General features: G+C 40.1%; 1 protein-coding gene across 6 annotated transcripts in view; it reads right to left on the bottom strand.

Annotated features, from left to right (window-relative positions):
• KIAA1217 (KIAA1217 ortholog) overlaps positions 1–19,604 on the bottom strand; it is a 357,281-nt gene that overhangs the window by 327,879 nt on the left and 9,798 nt on the right. For all 6 annotated transcript variants that reach the window (XM_038129611.1, XM_038129612.1, XM_038129609.1 and 3 more), the window contains one exon: positions 7,316–7,413. In XM_038129611.1, coding sequence (XP_037985539.1) covers positions 7,316–7,379 — 64 coding nt within the window. In that variant the 5' untranslated portion in view covers positions 7,380–7,413. Of the gene's footprint in view, positions 1–7,315; positions 7,414–19,604 lie in introns of those variants that run through there.

A 19,604-nucleotide genomic window follows, 5' to 3' on the forward strand; every position in this document is an offset into this window, starting at 1 on the left:
CAAATATATGGGTTTTGCTTAAAACCTTCAATGTTTAAAAAAGGTCTCAATTTTTATTTCCCATTTAATACCATTTTGCAGTGACAAGCTTGGGACAGCCAACAAACCTCCAGGATACCACTAAAATGTAGTAAAAGGGCACTCACTAATGCCATACAAGTCTGGCAAGCCTTGATCTGCAAGCCATAAATCCACTAGCCACCAGCTCCCTGGTACATACCTCAGGAGAAGGGAAATGTCAGGAAGTGCATCAGTCACATGGGATTTGGGTGCCCCGTTGCTGACCGCAGCTGTATCGGGTCTGTGCCCTGGTTCCAAATCAACACCATGATGTTGCCCTCAGACTCAGCACTGCCCCACAGTCAGGAACTGGGATTAACCAGCAGCCCCTGCCAGGCATGCACACAGCCCCACACAGGATGCATTCCTGAATCAGGGAGAGCTTCAGCAGAGCCCCATGTCGGCTACTCTGCTGTGACAGGAGCCTTAATCTGTGTGCAGACAGGGCATGGACCGGAGGGGAGCCAAAGAACAAATAATCCAGCAAAATGCTAAACAACCCTCTGGTTCACCTCCCTAGGTTATGCCACAGACCCATTCCACCTGTGAAAATGGTGAACTATGTGTCATGTTTACATTAATTTCTCAACAGCAAATGAGCGGTGCCCACAGAGCTGCAGGCCCCGGCCTCGCCGTGCTCCGGTCGCGCAAAAACACGCGCTGCCGGGAAGGGTCACGGCCGGATCCCAAACCAGGCACAAACGCTACAGAAAAATCCAGCCCAGATCAACAACATTTGGAATCTCTGTCCTTTATTATTCGTTCACTATGGCTCCTTTGTAGGCTTCAGTCTTGGTTTCAATGAGGCGACTGTTTCGAGAAAAAGAGAAACTCTAAGAAGCAGGGGAAGCGTGACAGCAGATATAGAAGTGAAAAAATATCTAACAAGTGTTTTGCTCCAGTTACTTCTTGATTTCACAGAAAAATCAAAAGCAGATGCTTTATTTACTGTTCCCATAGTACTGTTTTCTGTGCCTTCATGTATTTCCTGAAGTTATTCCCATTTTCCCCTCTAATTTACTAATAAAAGAAATTAAAGACACAAATAGTATGGACATGGAAAAGAAACAGACAGATGAGACATTTTTCATCATGTTAAAAATAATTTTCAAGACAAAGTTCCTACTAACCATGTCCTTCTCTGAGAGTAAATACCATAATTACTCATCGCAACGAGTACAGTCTAGATGCTTCCAAGCCTTCTAGCACTCCCAGGTTTGTGGTTTTTTTAGTCTTTTTTAAAAACCCAGACCAAACCCAAGAAAGTACATTTTATTTACACAAGTACTTTCCAGCACTGCCATGATGACTGCTCAACATCCACATCCACTCTGGAGCTATGACCACACTCCATGCATTTTTTTGAAATCTTGATTATTTTAACAGAAAAAGAATATACCAGAAGGAATCTCTGTATTCAAGATATTTGTCCTGAAGTCATATTGAGTCCAAAGTGGTCAGGACTATATATTGCAGAAGCAATTAATTTAAAATTAAGATAGCAATAAAAATGGTACAGAGCATTTGAACATCACTGACACACCTGACTGCCATAACATTTTCCTCACGTTATGTCTCATCATCAAAATTCCAGCACTGATTTTTTTTTTTCTGAATGCTGGGATATGCCAAAGGGTAATTTTAAAACAACCCAGTACAAAATTGATACCTGCTGCATTTTACAGCATTTGCTTTTGCATCACACTGCCCCACAACACGTTCCCCTGAACCTGGGTGGCACTGACAGCCCTGCATTCTGCTCCTTGCACATCACCAGATATTTTCAGGTAAAAAGCTGATAAATCCTCAGGTAAAAAGTTGATGTCATCCTCAACACTCAAAGGCCAAATAATCTCTTGATACTTCAGCAATGCCTCAGTTCATGGCAGAAACTGGATGAGAGACTCCCAGTGTTCAGCTTTGGATAAGTGATGCTACTGACCTCTCCTAGGTGGTGGCCAGCAATCAGAAAAACATCAGGAGCCTCATAGCATGCCCCTAGACCCTCCTGAAAACTAAAAAGCTGTAGGAATATTTCAGCCTCAGAGTTAGGTGGAAGGTCAGCCATAGAAAACCAACCTAACAGAAAATCCAGAGAGAAAGTGGGGTGTTGACAAAAAACCAGGAGGGAGACTTGAGGGAGAATGTAAAGCCTTTCCAACAATAAACACTCTGCAAAGGAGTTCTGGCAGTGTAGGCTGGGATGTTTCCCGAAAGTGGTGATAGATAAGAGAGGGATAAAACACCTTCAGGAGAAAATGCAGAAGTGAGGGGCTGATCCGACGGTCAAGCTACTGACACAATAACATCAGACTTCATCCTGATTTGGGCAGGAGGCCCTGTACATCACAACAGACTCACACCAATATCAGCTCTGCAGGAAAAACAAACACCAGCTGATCATTAACTGGTGGAAGTTGAGCAAATAAACTTCCTCACAGAAGCAATGGGAAACCTCTCTATCCTGATACCACCATGTTTATCCCTCATGTCTCACATTAATGGAACAGACTTCAGCTTCAGACTAGGATCCAGTATGTTTCTCTAATCACACTCTCCACTGCTAGAAATACACATTCTTCTATAGCTCTCACTGCAAAACTACCTACCCTCCTCAAGTTCACAATGGTCAAAAATCCACCCTCCCCTACTCAAGAGGAAAGTAAACATCCTTCTTCAAAGGAGTAATCAGATGGTCAGAGTCCAAGACACCTTTGCAGTTCATGAGGAACAAAGATGAAGAAATCAAGCAGTTCCTCAAGATATCACCTCAGGGTTTGCTATGTTAAAAGACAACACTTTTCTCCTCCTCAGAAGGTTTTGTAAATCCTCTTAAATAGAACAAGGGAAAGAAAGAAAATAACACCTCCTCAGCTCTTGATGGTGGGAATCAACATCCAGCTGGGTGAGGACTGTGCTTCTCAGGCTACAAGCTGGGGTCTGTTTTCATCTTCATGCGCAGATGAATCGGCCTTGAAAATGGGAAAAGACTCATTGCCTAAGGAGAAGCATGGTGCCCTGGGGCTCACCTTGAGGAATCATACATTCACTGTGCTAACACTGCCCAAATCATGCCCATGGCAAACACTGTGCCCAGCCTCTGAGGTCACTGTGATGGTAGGTAGTCTCCTTATTGACATTTCAGTGGAAAACAGAACATTTGTACAGCCTGGGGAGGAAAGGGTAGAACTATCATCTCAAAGAGCAGATAAATTTAAGTCTCCAATTAAAATAGACAGCTTTATGATTACACCAAAAATGTACTAGGGCAGTGCTGAGGGCTATAGAACTGAGGCTACAGTGAGTGGTAAATGAATCTGCTCCAGCATGAAAAAATGAGGAGCAAGGACCTCTTTATCACGGCTCTCTTCAGTGTGTCGGGATCCAGGAGCTACTAAGAACTACATCTTGGAGCACAAAAGAAGGTAAGAAGAGGCTTACAGTACTTCTTTTTACAGGCCATTTGCCTCCCTCAGGATGTTGCACTCCTCAAAAGAATATTTTGCAAAATTTACTTAATATATATATGCAAAAGGTTGCAGAGATAAGGAAATGCTCTCAGTGCTAAGTCTCTTGACTTGCCGGGTGTGAAAAAGAATTCAATTCACTGATGGACATGTTCACACACATACATTCTTTAAAAAATACTTTTTTAAAAAACAAGGTAGAAGGTAAAAGATCAGGAAATTGGGCATTTGTTCAGGATGCAGTTCCCCCCATACAATTCAAGCACCTCACAAGAACATCTGTGACACAAGTATCCCATCACAGGATGGGCAAAGGTTGCAGTTATCCCAGAAAGAAAGGAAGGAAATTTTTAAAAAGGAAGAAAGGTCTGATAAAGAAGTGCCATAAACTAGGATGTTTCCTTTGATTTCCAAAGAAAGGTGAAAGAAGAAGAGAAATGCAGAAACCACACAAGCCAGAGACGCACAAAAGAATGAGGAGAGGAAACAGTCCTGAGAACAACACACTGGCAAAGGCAAAATTTGTAAAGAAAAAGAATTCTGACTCATTTAAATGACAGAGAAAGTCAAAATTGTTTATCAGGTACATCTGTTTTGCTTATGCACACAGGCAGAGGAAAGACACAGTGCAAATATCTTAGGCACACTATCAAGGAAAATAAATTTCCAACTTGGGCACTTAAAATACAAACACCCAACATAAATATATATGCAGAGATAAGGACTCGGGAGGAAAACTTGAAGCAAAAGGTATCAGGAGCACACACACACTCCCCGCCACAATCAGAAAAAAAAAAAATTTGAAAAGCAAAAGTGAAAAGAAAAAACACCCTCTGAACATGCAAGTTTGGTAAGTGAAGAGCATGTAATGCAACTAGCCAAATATATGTAGTGAATATTCATAGCAGCATGAAAATACCAATAAGTAGCCATAAAGAATTACAAGATTCCCTTTAACCCCATCATGTTCATAGGGTTGTTCAAGAACAAGCCCAGGAGTGGTGCCAGGGCGGGAGAGGTAGAGTAGTACCAGGTTGATGAAGCTCAAGCTGCTCACCAGCTTTGAACTCCAGCTAACCCAGCTACTGCAGCTGGTCCTTTCAGCTCCTAAAATCGCTGTACTGTGCTGCAGCAAAACTCCAGCTCACTGATGAGAATCCACACCAGATCAGCCAAGGTTGGGAAACTTCCATGTGCTGCAGCTCTGCCCCACCACATAGCCATTGCCATTTTGAGATGAGGTTGCCTAAAATAAACCTATTTCATCTGGTATAACCAAACTGATCAAAATCAGTTATTTTCAAAAACAAGAATCAACCCACAGTGAATGCCAGTCATGGCTGGTATGTGTGACTCAACTGACCTCAAAAAAATCTACTACTGGAAAGTGTTTGCATCATTAAAAACAACCATAAGGCAAATTTCTACTGAACTACATCCACCCTCTTCCAAATATAATTAATGAAGTGAATAATCAACTGGGCAAAGAGGTTTTTTTTTTTTAATCTGAAAATATTTCCTTAGAGCAGATACAAAAGGTTGTAGTGTCACTAACCAGAGATAGAGGGAAAGATTGAGATGTCACCTTCCTAGACCCCACTTCAAAGCCTTGCTATCTCCCAGCTTTGGCTGGAAGCAAAATCCCAAAGGAGAGGTAATTTTCAAGTACTAAGCCTTCTTTTAAAAAGTGCTTCAGATTCAAAGAAGGTGTCTTGCAGAGACTCAGAGTCTGTGCCTCAGAACTACAAACACAGCAGTAAGGTGAATTTAAACTCAGCCTGTCTCAAGACAGCCAGTAATAAATGCAAAGCATGGTGAACAGAAACAGCTTCAAACATTTGAGCTAATAGCATCACAAAACCTGATGACAAGGTAACTACTGGTCAGATCTCAAGATGAGAGGAGCAGGTTGCTGACATCATCCACTCAAGAGGCAAATAAGAGTACCATCCCTCTGGGGGCAGAGATTGCAACCACAAAACCCAACACTTTTATTGCCTGAACAGGACCTGGTCATCAGTTCAAATGATCATTGCCAATGTACTGGTACTGCTCTGCTGACAATGATTTCACACGCAGCTTCACATCAGCATAGTTGACGCAACAATTCACATTTGTTCTCAGCAACAGCCATCACCCACCACTGCTGCAAATCCTCCCAGAGACATTGCCCCAGTGCCCCAGCCCTCAAACACCAGAACAGCTCACAGACAGTGCTTTACAGATCACAAAGTGGTCCAGTTTAACAAAATAACTTATTAGCCCTGACCATGCAGACAGATCTCTCAGCCATATAGTTTCCACCCCAGGGGAAGGCAAGACAACAGGCTCAGACTTCTCTGAATTTGTGGGCCTCTAGATAGAAAAGTGTCTTCTTTGCAATCATCTTCTCCCAAACAAGATGATGGGACAAGACAGGAAATAATCAGTTAACAACATAGCTTTGAAAGATCATTTCCTGGGAATCAGACTATTTTTCAAAATCAGCAGCATCTCTACCCATTAATTCAGACACCAATGATGAATGTCCACCACTACCACTAGATAAGTGAGCTGGCTCACTGTAGTGGCTAAAGCAACTACAGTAGTAGATCAAAAACGTAAGTATTTGGCCTTGGGAAATTCAGAGAATCAAAACCCATTCTTGTCAGAACCTAAACAAAATCCAAAAGGCAACAGTCCATCAGTAATCTACAAGTTTCCTAAACCAAAGGTCTGAGGAACTGACCCAGCATCAGACTGCATTATCTATATAAAACAGGATAACTTCTTCTTAGCTCTGCTTGGCATATTCAGGCTTCAGACCACCCAAGACAGTTCTTTGTAGTAGAAAAACTGAGAGAGAATATTTCTTCATTTCAGGTACATCTCTCCTTCTTTCCATATATGTAGTTAAAGCAAATGATCATATGTCAATGAGTACTTTAATTGCCCTTCCTCTTGAACAGCTGGATCAATTCCTGGAGCCATTCCCTTAGACCCACGGGACTTGTTGCCAGGGCTATTAGAAGGATCTAGGTCCAGAAGTCCACAGTTCTGTCTAACAGCTGACAACCATCTATAAAGCCACAAACATTAACATGAAAATATCTAGATTTACTCCCAAATATGACCATTGTAAGCAGAGTTTTCTGTGTCTCAGCAAGACTCCCCAGCAATACAGTGATCACTGATAAAATCATAAGGAAAGGTCCAAGTCCAATTCAGACACAGAAAACAGCCAAATGCCTCCCTTAGAGAGTCAAGCAGGGGGTCCCAGCCACCCATCACACCTTACTTTTGCAAGAGGGAAATGATCCAACTGGAGTAACACATAGAAAGTTATTATTCCATAACAGGTAGCCACATCTGACAAATTTTAGCAATACATGTAAGATGTGATGGGCCTTATAGAACATGAAGGAAATCAGCAGTGTTCATGGCAGAAAAAAAAAATTCCAGAATTTAATTAATGCTTATCTTCTGTGTGTGTATATATATATAAAAATATAAAGACAATGAACTTAGTATCTCCAGCTCCTGTTAGTTCTGCCTTTACATCCTCCCCATCTATCCATCTAACACATAATCACCTCTAGAGAAGAAACTGACCCAAAGCCATGTCAGAAATAAGAAGCACATGCATCCACCACTCCCCAACAAACAGCCCTCCAATGTACATGAAGCCAGGAGAGCGTGGTAAGACACACAAGCAGGGGCTCATGAGACCAGCCCATGTCACCAGGTTTGTGAGGACAGGCCATGTGGGCAGGCAGCATTTTCCATCCTGAGGATGAGGTTTCACTTACCCAGCTCTCTACAGGGAAGCGCCACGCTCCAGCGGGGCGGCCGGGTGGCTCTGCCATGAGGCATTCCGGGGCATCACAGCACAGGAACTTCAGGAAACCTAAAACGGGAAAAGAGTGAGTCAAGAGTGAGTGTGCTGAAGTCCCTCTGGAAACCAGCACTGGCAGCCTCCCACAGACAGCCACAGCTGAAAACCCTGCAAACAATGCTTCATCGAGGCTGGCTAACCAAAACATTGTTTGTTAAAATGCAGTTAAAGCTAGAAGTAAGAGCAATTTAACAGCCATTCACTTCAGAAAAATATTGCAATGATCTCAAAACCAAATATTTTTAACCCAGCAGAAATGCCCTGCAGCAGCTGGGTGACAGCAAGGAAAGACAGTCAGGTCTTTAAGTCCTATTTCCCCCCCACACACACCCACTCCCTTGCCATTGCCTCTGATTGGAAATGTGATTTTCCCTAAGATTAGAATGCCCGGTGGGAATTGCGGGAGGAACTGTCTGTATGTCCACAGAATGAATGCATTCCAGAGATGGGGAAGCTTGGTATAGACCAGCCTGCAAAAGGGTATAAATTGTTGGAGTCTGGGCCAGCTGGTCCCCTAAACTTGCAGGCAGCATCCAGGTGGATTGCACCCTCATCCTTTCCCCAGGCAGAGACACCTGCAGGGTACATCCACTCTGAAGACAGGGAACACACACGTTGGGACAGGTGAGTACCAGCACTAAGATCCGGTCATGTGCAGAATAAAATCCAAAAGTAGCCACAGAAGTGCTTTGAAGCCTTGTAATTGTGCATTCTGCAGGCCAAAGACTGCAAACCTGTACATTTCTAATTGAACCTGCTTATGGTACAACCCTTTAGACCTCACTATATTGGCAATATTTAGATACTGTATCAGCAATAGATCTAACCACAACCATCCACACTTCTCACACCTGAGTCTTGTCTCCCACTACTCTGCCACAAGTTAGCAAACAAATGATCCAACTTCTTAAGGCATCAGCTAGCCTTTCATCACAAGGCAGAGCTGACAATGCCCAAAGAAATTCTGAGCTCTCAGCATTTCTAAAATTTTATTTCAGCTTTATTTCACTGATACCCATTTCCAAGCTTCATCCATTTGTTAGTTCTAGTCATTTCAAATAAAACATTTTATCTAGAAGCAAGAAAATAAAAAAGAACAACAACATTATTTTCATCACTCAGGAAGACAACAAGTTTAAAGATTATCAATGCCATTAATGTGATTTAGGTTCAAGGTGACAATATCTTGAAATAATGACCATTAAAAGTACACCAAATAATGTGGATCTACTGAAAGGCTGACATATAATTATACAGTTTTCCCTTTAACTTGCATCTAAGTGGTTTAATGGATGTTTCCCAAACTTAAAGACAAGATGTCATTTACAAAATCTTGCAGGTGGATAAATGCAGCCTATGATCCCAAAATTTCAAAACAAAAGTAGTTTTAAGAACACTGCTTGACAGTAAGGAATCATTGGTCACACCTGCAAAAGGTTGGCCACATTAGTGAGCTTCCCACTACCCTAAGAGAAAGCAAAAGGCAGAATCCAGTGTCTTTGCCTCTCCTTGCCCCAGTTTCCCATCAAAAGAGCATGGCACTGGCAAAATGTTCCAGTATTGCCTCCACATCATTTTTCAGAACAAGCCCAGGCAATTTGCTACCACAGATTCACATCTAGGATTGAAAGGGCCAAAGTACTTGACCACATACAAACAAGTGAGCCAGGAGAAGGAAAAGACGACAGAGGATAGCTGAGTTTTTTTCTTCAGAATTGAGAACAGCAACACAGCTTATGCAGTCAACACAATCACAACTGGCAAAATCAAAATCTTTTGTACAGGCTATACTTGATTAAATTAGTTTAATTTTCACTATAAAATTAAAAAAATAATTATTGGTTAAAAAATAACATAAAATATCCTTTCTCTAAGGAGTGCTGTAGTTGGAGGAGAACATAGTTCATTCTTCATACAAAAAAAGAAGAGACTAAATTGCTTGAACACAAAAGATAACTCCAATTCATCTACCAAGTTGTACCCAGCAACTCTGTAATAATTGCATACAGAACACAAACATGCTTTGTTGAGAACTCACAATATCTAATCAGCTATAATTCCAAATTTTATTTTCCATTTGTAAATTACCAAGGGAGAAAACTACACAACAGGGATGTAAAATAATATTCTAGCTGGAGATATTTTGCTAACACATAAGCTGCTACCCACCCCTTCTCTAATGCCTGCAAGGCTCTTCTGCTTCAGAACTTATTTCAATTGTTAGTTTCTCTTTGAAGGTATTTCAACTATAATGCAAGCAATGCTCTAATGAATTCTCAGTGCTGTGCTATCTTTCCCAAATACTTCTTTTACGTCATCTACAAATTTGGATGCTGAGGTGTACCTGATATACTTGTGTACATCTCTGTTTCTGAGGAATGTCAATATTATCATCAAGTGAGATGTTTTAAAGTTTCTAAGCTTAAAAAAAAAAAATAAATAAACACACCTAAAAAAGCTCCAAACATACACCTTCCACAGGTTGGTTGCTTACTCACCTTAACCTGTTTTGGCAATTAACCCTTCTCACCCTACTCCACCTGCCCAGTTGCTGACTGGTCCTGCACAGGTCTCTGGAGCCAGGGGAGGGGCTTTGCAGGGTCCTGTGAGTGGCACAGCCCGTGCAGCACCACACCAATGAACCTCACCCTTCTCCCTTATGAGGTTCATCCTCTGAGTAAGCAGATTTGGTAGCTTGCACTCCTCTCCAAACTCGCCTCTGCCAACAATCATTCTTTGGATTCATGAGTAGGTGCTGCCACCATCCTGAGCTCCCAAAACACCAAGAGCTGCCCAAAGACGTGACGTACCAGATACCTCAGCAGAAAGCAGATGGCAGTTGCCTCATGCTTGGAGCATCCAGAGACCACAGCTCTTACTCCAAAGGGACACTTCTGGCATTGTCCCATGCCATGCCTTCCCTATGATGATATCTGAATACATTTTGCCACCAGTTAAGGTCCCACTGTGACAAGGACCCTTCTGGAAGGGCAGAGGCAGTGGCAGCATAGCTTAGGCCTTTGTCTCCTGCTGCAGCAGTGACAGACAGGCTTTTCAGTGAAGGAAGAGTATTGTCAGCTGCATCTGTACACTGAACTATCCAAAACTAATTTAAGTAAGTTATAAGGAGAATATTATAAGAGGAAAACAAAAGGCTACTGGTCTGCCTTATGAAACAGAATTTTTTTTCAATAAGCTAAAATATGCTTCTTTGAGGCCAGCAGTCAAGGGAGCAAATACCTCATTTTTACCAGCCCAACTGCAAGAGCCATGCCAAGCTCACTGAAAATTCAAAGGAAAAAAACCAGCCAGAAATTCCCTCTATGCCAGAGCATTCTGGAACATGCTAGAATATAATATTCAATTTATCAATGAATGAAAGAATTAAGCCAAAATTAGAAGTCTTTTTGACATAGATAATCATCCTGTGCTCTTTGAAGAAAAGCAAACATTTCCAGGTTGTAAAAGAGCAATGAGAAAAATGTCTCTTCTTGTGCAACCAGCAGCTGACAATTTTATACAATAAATAATGCTATTTTATAGTAATAAGTACAACATCAGCAACCCAGTAAAGTTAACATATTAACACTGACAGAAATTATCACTGTTCTCTATTAATGTGCATTCTTTACAGATGGTTTTTTATAAAAATTAAACATGAAACTGAAAGGTTATCTATGGCCATATTAGCAAACATCTGCTTATGATTCTGATTTCATGTTTGCATGCTATTCTTGGAAAAGCAACCCTTTTTAAGATGTACCAGATGTGACCAAGTGTTCCTAATCATAAAATATTTGTTTCAGCAAGATAAAAGTTCAGGGCCAGGAAAGAAATCACATATTCTAAATAAGAGCAACTGCCTTATACTGCTGCTGCTGAATTCTCCAGAGGAAAAGTGTTTCTGAAGAGGGAAAAATGCAGTTTATTTAGTGTGCCACTACAGATAATGACTGTTATTTTTAAATATGAAACATTCAAATGTATAAACATGGACTCAGTTTCAACTTTCAAGCAGAGAAGTTATGCATTACAAGAGCTGCATCACCTATTCACTCTCCGGCATGGGGCTGATACAGTAACCTTCAATCTCCAGTGGCAGCAGCTTAAGCATCCTTCCACAAACTGGCTTTTGCTCCCCAAATGGCCTCACCAAGATTTCTCCTGCTCACAACAAGAAAGAATTGAACAACCCCTCTCTCCTTGCTTTGGTCTACATTAACTCCCTCATGTTGCTTGCTGTAGCTCTCATCTGCTGCCTGCAACACCTTCCCATCCCACAGTTAACTATTTCTTTCTTACTGTCTCCCTATAACCTAGTAAGTGCCTAACCTATTTCCTAAAAGTCATAATTTTTAAAAAGGGTTCTGGACCATCAAATTATTTGTTAATTATGTTTGATAGATACCCTTTGAATGAATAATACTCTTAATCCATAGGAAATAGATATAATAAGAAAGGAAATTAACAACATAAAATAGACTAGCTGAAGATTAATTTAATGGCAAATAAAAGAGATTAACAATTAAAATTAAATTAGGGGTATGAAAACTTCTTTATGCATCTCAGAAAACTGAGCTACCCCAGTCTTTCAAGACTCACATTTTGCTTTTCAATCTCTTGCCCCACTAGTTCACATGTATCTTCAGACTCGGATTAAGTCTCCAAGAAGGGAGCTCACCATCCTTCAAAGAAAACCGTGGAAGGTACAAGAGTTTGACCACGGTGGCCAGGCAGAGGGGCTGGCAGGTCCTGCCCCAGAGGTGCAGGGCCAAGGTGCTCACCAAGCCTCTGCATCTCTCAGCCACACTCTTCCTGGCACCAGAACAGGCTTTTCATTTGGGCCTGTTGCCCAGAAAATATCTGAGACCTTCAGAAGATTCCTCTACACACTAGGGTAAAAAACACCTAACAATTTGTAAAAGTTTGTTTTGCCCTCTTTGCTTCCCCTTCAATGAAGCATAGGAATTCAAACAGGGTGCAAATGACCCAAAAATCCATCACCACACACACAAGAGGCAGGTCAGAGAGCTGCCCCATGGGAAGGGGGCTCTGTTGAAGGGAAAATTATGCCTCAGTGAGCTATATAAAATGGAGCTAATTGAACTGCATAGCTCAGTGTAAACAGGGAAGAGCCTGCTTCCACTTCCCAACCATGGACCAAGCAGAGATGGTGCCTGCAGACACAGAACCAAAGAGAGCGCACCTGAAGCCACCCATGCAGGAAGGCAACGGCTCAAGGACTCTCCCTGGGACAAACAGCCAGTATGAGGGGAAAATGCAAAAAAAAGAAACAGTAGCAATGGAGCAAGGGCAGAGGAATAGAAAGACCAGAAATCATTCATTTAATGCAAAAGCACAAGCAGATCTGAAATCCTTCCAAGCCTCTTCAGCGATGATGTGTTCTTTTGTAAGCAGAAGTAGCTCTTAACATACTTTCTGCTTGAAATGGATTCCTCCTAATGGAATCCATTTCAATCTAGAGCAGAACAGCTTCCATTTTGGATATATGAAAGCATCCAAATGGTGTTTCTCACACACCTCTGCACCTTTGACATCATTTCAGATGCACCCCAGACAGATGAGCAAGTCATACACACACACAAGTGGTACATTAGCTACAGTGAACAGGAACATCTGCATTTAGCTATGGTACCTTGAAATCAGTAATGTAGCCAAGAAAAGAACTGTTTTCAGCAATCAGGTAAGTCATAAAGCTATTATTAATTCATGTGGTTTCAGTCTCTGTTATTTCTTAAAATTCTTCAGGATAGAATCATTTAGGTTGGAAAATACCTTTGTAGTCATTGAGTCCAACCTAACTCTGCCAAGTCACATTTAACCATAGAAATCTAATCATAACTGCATGGCAAAAGCCAAAGAGCAAGAAAAACCTACCCTTGGTGAAAGTGAGTAAAAGGGCACTATACACTATATAAGAGTCTTGATGGACACACCTTAAAACTTTGTAGAAATTTGACTACCCCCAGAAACTGAGTCATAGGAAGAATGCCTAGACTCCTCAGCCAGCCATCAGCAGGGCACAATTGAATTTGTCTTACCCAGTGTTCAATCCACTCAGAAAGACTTACTAAAACAATGCTTTTATTTAATGTCTTCAAGTATACGTCTCAAAATAATGTGATTTGTGGTTTTTGCGGGGCAGCCGGGACAAGGGAAGAGACGAGAATTTTTATTCTATTTTTCAGAAGGTTGATTTATTATATTATTATATATATTATATTAAAAATATTAAATTAAAACTATACTAAAATAATAGGGAAAAAAGAATTATCAAAAAGTTAAACAAAAATAAAAAAATAAATAACAAAGTCTTGTGACTAATTAAAAAGTCTAACTCAGCTGCATCCTTAATTGGTTATTAAGTAAAAACACTTAACATGGACCAGTCAAGGAAGCACCTGTTGCATTCCACAGCAGCAAATAGTTATTATTTACATTTCTTTCCTGAGGCTCCTCAGCTTCTCAGGAGAGGAAAATCCTAACAAAAGGATTTTCATAAAACATGTCTGTAACAGTGATTAATTGACAAATACTCAAATATTCTTCCCTCAGTTCCTGTTGGCATTAACCTATTCAGAATAAGTTTCCCAGCTCTATCTAGAGCACTAATTTTCACACAGCTCTCAAATGAAAGTTTGTCAGCAAGACAACTGGTCTTCTTCCTAGCACTCATGGCATGTTTTCATTTGAGTTGCACAACTAAAGACAGGACAATGGAAACAAAATATAGAGTGCTATACCTCCCCTCTATCTGCCACACTGAATTCAGAGTACCTGTAGGTGGTGAAGCAGTAAAAGACTGGGAGAAAGTCTTCCCACCAGTGCTCCTGTAATTACCAGCAGCAGAGCTGCATTGATGCTACAGCAGCAGTGGCAGGTTTTCAAAGAGGCTGCAGCATGTATAGAAATGCCTTACACAGCCAAACAGAAAATCTTCCTTCCAGTTTCCTCTGGCTTCAGACTAAAGAAGCAAACTCTAAATCAAAACAATTAATGAGCACATAGGGAAAGGCAGATGCCTTGTTTCTACCTGCACTAGAAAACATCATGGTTAAACAGTTCATGTTGGCAGAGCTTCACTGAAGGATCAGCAGAGGATCTGAGCAGAGGATCTGAGCACTCTGTTGATGCAACACTGGACAATATAAGATCCAAATTTTAGCTGCAAATGCAGCTACTCCAACTCTGAAATGCACACTATAGTGTGTTAGTGAAGACAGAAGAATTTGCTGAAAGACAGCTGCTTCTATCTTAAAGAAAGATGACCAGTGATATATTATTAATCACCAAAGGCATTAATATTTTATCAAAACTGTAATATCATTATTTCTTGTCCTTGAGAATAAAAATGAGAAGTCAAATTTGTTTCTTGCATTTTTTAAAACACAACTCTTAGTACCAAAACTTCTACTATTAAAGAGCAATTCATAGCTGAACAAAAACCAGTTAATGCAGTGTTCCACTAACCTTCGGAAAAGCTGTTAATATTCAGGATTCTGCACAGCAGGGTAGGGTTGAGAAATTAACCCTTTTAAAGTTGAATTTCAACAACAGACAAAGGCATGTGTTAGCTGAATTCTATTTATGGCAATCATCCAAATATCAAATAAAGTTTTCCTGGCTGTGCTTCAGTCATCCCCATTTACAGCTAAAGAGTACTTTTATAAAAGTAGACAGACAATATAAAACCTGTGTCTTGTTTGCATCCAGATCCACACATCTCAGAAAAAGAAAGCATTACTTAGTAACTGTCACTTCAAGAAACACACCAGGAATGACTAATAGAAAAGTCCATCCTGTACAGTTGTAAACTCCAGACAAAAACCCAGGAACTCAGAAAAGACTACTAAAATACCACAGTGGACAAGGCAGAGCAACTAAGCAGTGACAGAACAGCACATATGTGAATATAACAGGGTGCCACTCTGCTAAAGAGTTAGACACTTCAGCAATGCATTTGAAAGGCTTTAACACATATAAGGAATAGAATTTAAAGATGCATATTTCTCTCATAAACAACACAAAATTAGGAAGTGGTGGTGGTGTGGAAATCAATCTGTGCACAACATCTTAAAAATTAAAAGCGTAAAAAAATCTCTGATGTTGCTATGTTTTAATCTTAAAGCATGCAGGAAAATGAACTAAGCTTGTGTGTGGAAAGAATTCAAATACACTATGTATGAAAATCAATTAAGAAATTCAAACAGCTTCATTTTGCCATACAACATTGTTGGATACAGTTATAACAGTGACACTTCCTTATTCATGATTCTATACTAAACTGGAGTCTAAGGGTTCTTGGTTTTCTCCCCATCTTCACATTCTGTCACTACAAGGATTTCATTTCTCAAATACTCAAAGAAACCCAAACACAGTATGACCAAGGTATATCAATAACAGCTATTTATCAACTGTTTTAAAACTTTACTATGCTTTCAAAGTCAAAGTTCACCAGAAACAGAGAGGTGATGAGGCGCTCCAGCCAGTCATACTGGTTCCTTAAGTGCAGTGCACCATTCAAATTCAGATGCACACAAGTTCACCTGACCCTCAGTTTGTTTTTGTCATCTCCTCTACTGCTGCAGAACAAGAAAGGCAACAGCAGCAATGTATGAATATAGGCACTTTTTCCTTTTGAGGCTACACCTCAATATTTGACATGAAGAATTAAAGCACAGAGATATTCAGACAGATTGCTCCTACATTGCAGCCATCTCTCAGGTTCAGTATTTTATTATGAACATGGATATAGTGGCTAGGTTTGTAAGATTTGATGTGTCCTAGTAGTTCCTAGCAGGATGTTTAGCATCTTGAGCCCACAAACCATTTTCACATTTCATCTTTACTCATTTTATTAAAGCACTGTTATTCAAAGGTATTTTCTTTCATCATCCCCAAAGGTAAGAAATATTTATGCTTCATGCAACCATTTTGGTTTCTACTTATAACTCAACTACTATGTTTGATAATAAACATAAGTTTTGAAATGAAACATGAAATACTGTTTGTTAAACACTACTTCATGACACAGTTAAAATAAATCTATGCTGAAAGCCTGACAACTGTAACACCACTGCTAATAAACTGAGTGATCAGGTATATGAAACAGATGCACTGCAAGAAAGCAATGGAGCTCAAGACTCTGGTATCACACCAGCTTCTCTTTCTGGTATCACAAGATCCCAGATTAGGAGGTAAAACCGTACAGATACTCAGAAGGGAGCTCAAAGCATGGCATATGAGTCCCAGACTTCCTGCTTAGTTTTCTGTCACATTCAGCACCACCAACAAAAACTTTGAACATACTCATGATGGAAACTGAGGGGAAAAAATAAAAAGAGGAAAGTGGAAAAGAAGATTATAAAAAACCACCCCTTTACAGCAAGAGTCTGAATGATACAGCAGAAGCCTATCTTATGGACAGCATTTGTTCAAAGTAAGCTTTCATCAAGCAGAAGGTGATACAATTCCATCTCAGCCTCTGCATCTACAGGCCCTTTGTTCTTTCTAAAAGCAGCACTACCAATGCACACCAAGCCTCTCTTACAGTGCAGATAAAGGTGGGTGCAACTGAGGATGTGCATACTCAGCCACAGGCAAACCTGTGTGATAAACACTGCACCTTAAAGGAATTCCTCAAGGAAATAAAGGTGCAGGTTGTTTGTAAAAATTTGTTATAAAACTGTTAAGCAAGTTCTGCAAATACACTCACATGTAGGTCTCAGGAGACAAGGAGGAACCTAAGCTGATGACAAAGTAAGAATGAAAAATTCTTTTCTGTACTACGGAGCTAAAACACCCACAGAATTGGAGGAAGACAACAATAGAAGTCAGGAGTGTAACTGCTCTGGAACTGCCACTTTATGTAAAAAAATCAAGTCAGGCTGCAACATTTCAAACTTTACTATTTATTTTCTCTGATAGTAACCACTTCTTTTCTCTGATAGTAGCAAACTACAGGAAAAGAAATAATTAAGTTCAGAAGAGTACTTCTGTTGTGACACCCTCCAATTTCTGACAATTAGCTAAGGATTTGTCACTTTTACCTTCCTCCCCCTCTTCACAAAGCAACTTGCATGACCCTATCAGTTAATGGTCACATCAGTAGGTCCTGTTACCCTATGCACAAGAGAAGAAAACACGCAGAGCTCACAGAAGCTACTGAATTCTGTAGCCTCCTGTTTTCCAACCATTCTGTAGTGCTAGTATCAAAACTTCCTGATTCTTCTACTGGAAGAGCTGCAAGAAGCAGATGTGTGCAGTACATCCCTCACTCACACTGCTTGTCCAGCATGGCACCTCCTATGAGCCACAGAAAGCAGGCAACTATTATTACAGAAACAAGCTAAGTGTTAATTCTGTTCCTGAGAACTGCTGAGCATTGGTTCCAAAGTTCAAAACTAAAAGCACCTGCAAAGCATCAGTTCCATCAGTCACTGTCTTGCTCGAGTTATCCTTGCAGAAACAGAAAAGTTCTTTTGGAGAATATATCAATAAGTAAGTAAATCACCAAACCGCAAATGAAGTATCAACAATTCTCAACAAGCAAATTGCTGTTATTTAATATTTAACCATGCAAGAAAATTGTGGTTTGACTATATGACATCTTTAGGACAAAAAAGCTATTTAGGAGACTACAAACATTTTTCGTGTTGCTTCCACATGACAGAAAGTCTCAGTTTAACAGTTACTCAGCTGTGTAAAACAAAACTGGGGGGCCAGGATGGTGAATAGAAAGTTCTGCTCATGCTTGCTGCAATGCAAAAATGCCCTTTATTAGTACACACATCGTAGTTTGAAATTCTTCAAAATCGATGCATCAACTAAACCAATTACACATTTAATCAGTTCAGATTTAGTAGCTGACATTCGCTGAACTGTTACAGTCACAGTAACTCAGCTGTCTGGTTACAATGAATAGCTAACTTTGCTATATTTATATGTTTCATGTGATATTCAACCACAGAATAACTAGCCACAAGATTTTAGGTTTTATGCCTCAGTGATCTTTTTGTCCTACATTACTAATTTGTTTGTACATTTAGGCTGGTTTATTTCAAAAAGACAGTATGTGTAATGTCTGTATCTTTCTAAAGTAAGGGGACTAAGGTGTGAAGATGGGGTTTGAGCTCAAGTTGCTATACATCATGCTAGAAGTTACTAGACAAGTCAAATCTCACAAACATAGCCTTTACATAGAAGTCTATAATAAAATACTGAATCTGTGAGGTGGCTACAATATAGTGACATTTTGTCTGAATACCTCTATGCTTGAATTCTGTATGTCAAATACCATTGCATAGCCTCAAAAGGAAAAAGTGCCTATCTTTTTCATCACTACCATTGCATTTCTTCTTCTAGAGCAAGTGTAAGACATGGAAAAAATAACCCTATCAGGAAAAAAATTGTGCAAATCTTAAAAGGCTAAGTAACATTGTTCTGAACATCTGTAAACTGAGGGTCAGGAGAACTTCTCTGTGTCTGAATTCAAAGAGTGTTTTGCACCTAAAGAACTAGCATGACTGGCTGGAGTACCAGATTTGCTCTGCATTTCTGGTAAATTCTGCTTGTAAAAATAGTTACGTTTTAAAGGAGTTAATAAATAGCTACTATTGATATTCTTTGCTCATACTATGTTTGTATTTCTCTGAGCACTAGAGAAATGAAATCTCTGTAGTGACAGAATGTGAAGATGGGGAGAAAACCTAGTATCTTTAAAATTCAACTTAAAATACAGAATCACAAATAAAGAAATGCCATTGTTATAGCAACTGTGTCCAGCAGTGCTGCATAGCAAAATGATGTTCTCTTTGAGGGGGTGGGCAACAGAACTTGAGACAGATTTTTACTGACTAGCTTAATCCACCGAAGAAAGAACAAACAAAATTGTGGTTTAAATATTTACATCATTGTACTTCATATCTTTGAATCTTAATAATTTTCAGCTTATTCGATGCCCTTTGCAGATATTTATTCAGAATTTTTTAAATGTCAGCCATAAAAATAAAAGGAGTAGGAAAAAGTACAACTTTATCACTGGCTAAAAGTTGCCAGCAGCTCTCAAAACCGGCAGCCAGCAGAAGAAAGAGACTCTTGTTCTCTCCCTGCACACAACGCCCCACGTAACCTTTAAAACTCCGCTGGACACATAAAATAGCATTGATGCTCCGGCCCCGGCC

Source organism: Motacilla alba, chromosome 2 (genome assembly GCF_015832195.1).
Source record: "Motacilla alba alba isolate MOTALB_02 chromosome 2, Motacilla_alba_V1.0_pri, whole genome shotgun sequence".
Classification (NCBI taxonomy): Eukaryota; Metazoa; Chordata; class Aves; order Passeriformes; family Motacillidae; genus Motacilla; species Motacilla alba.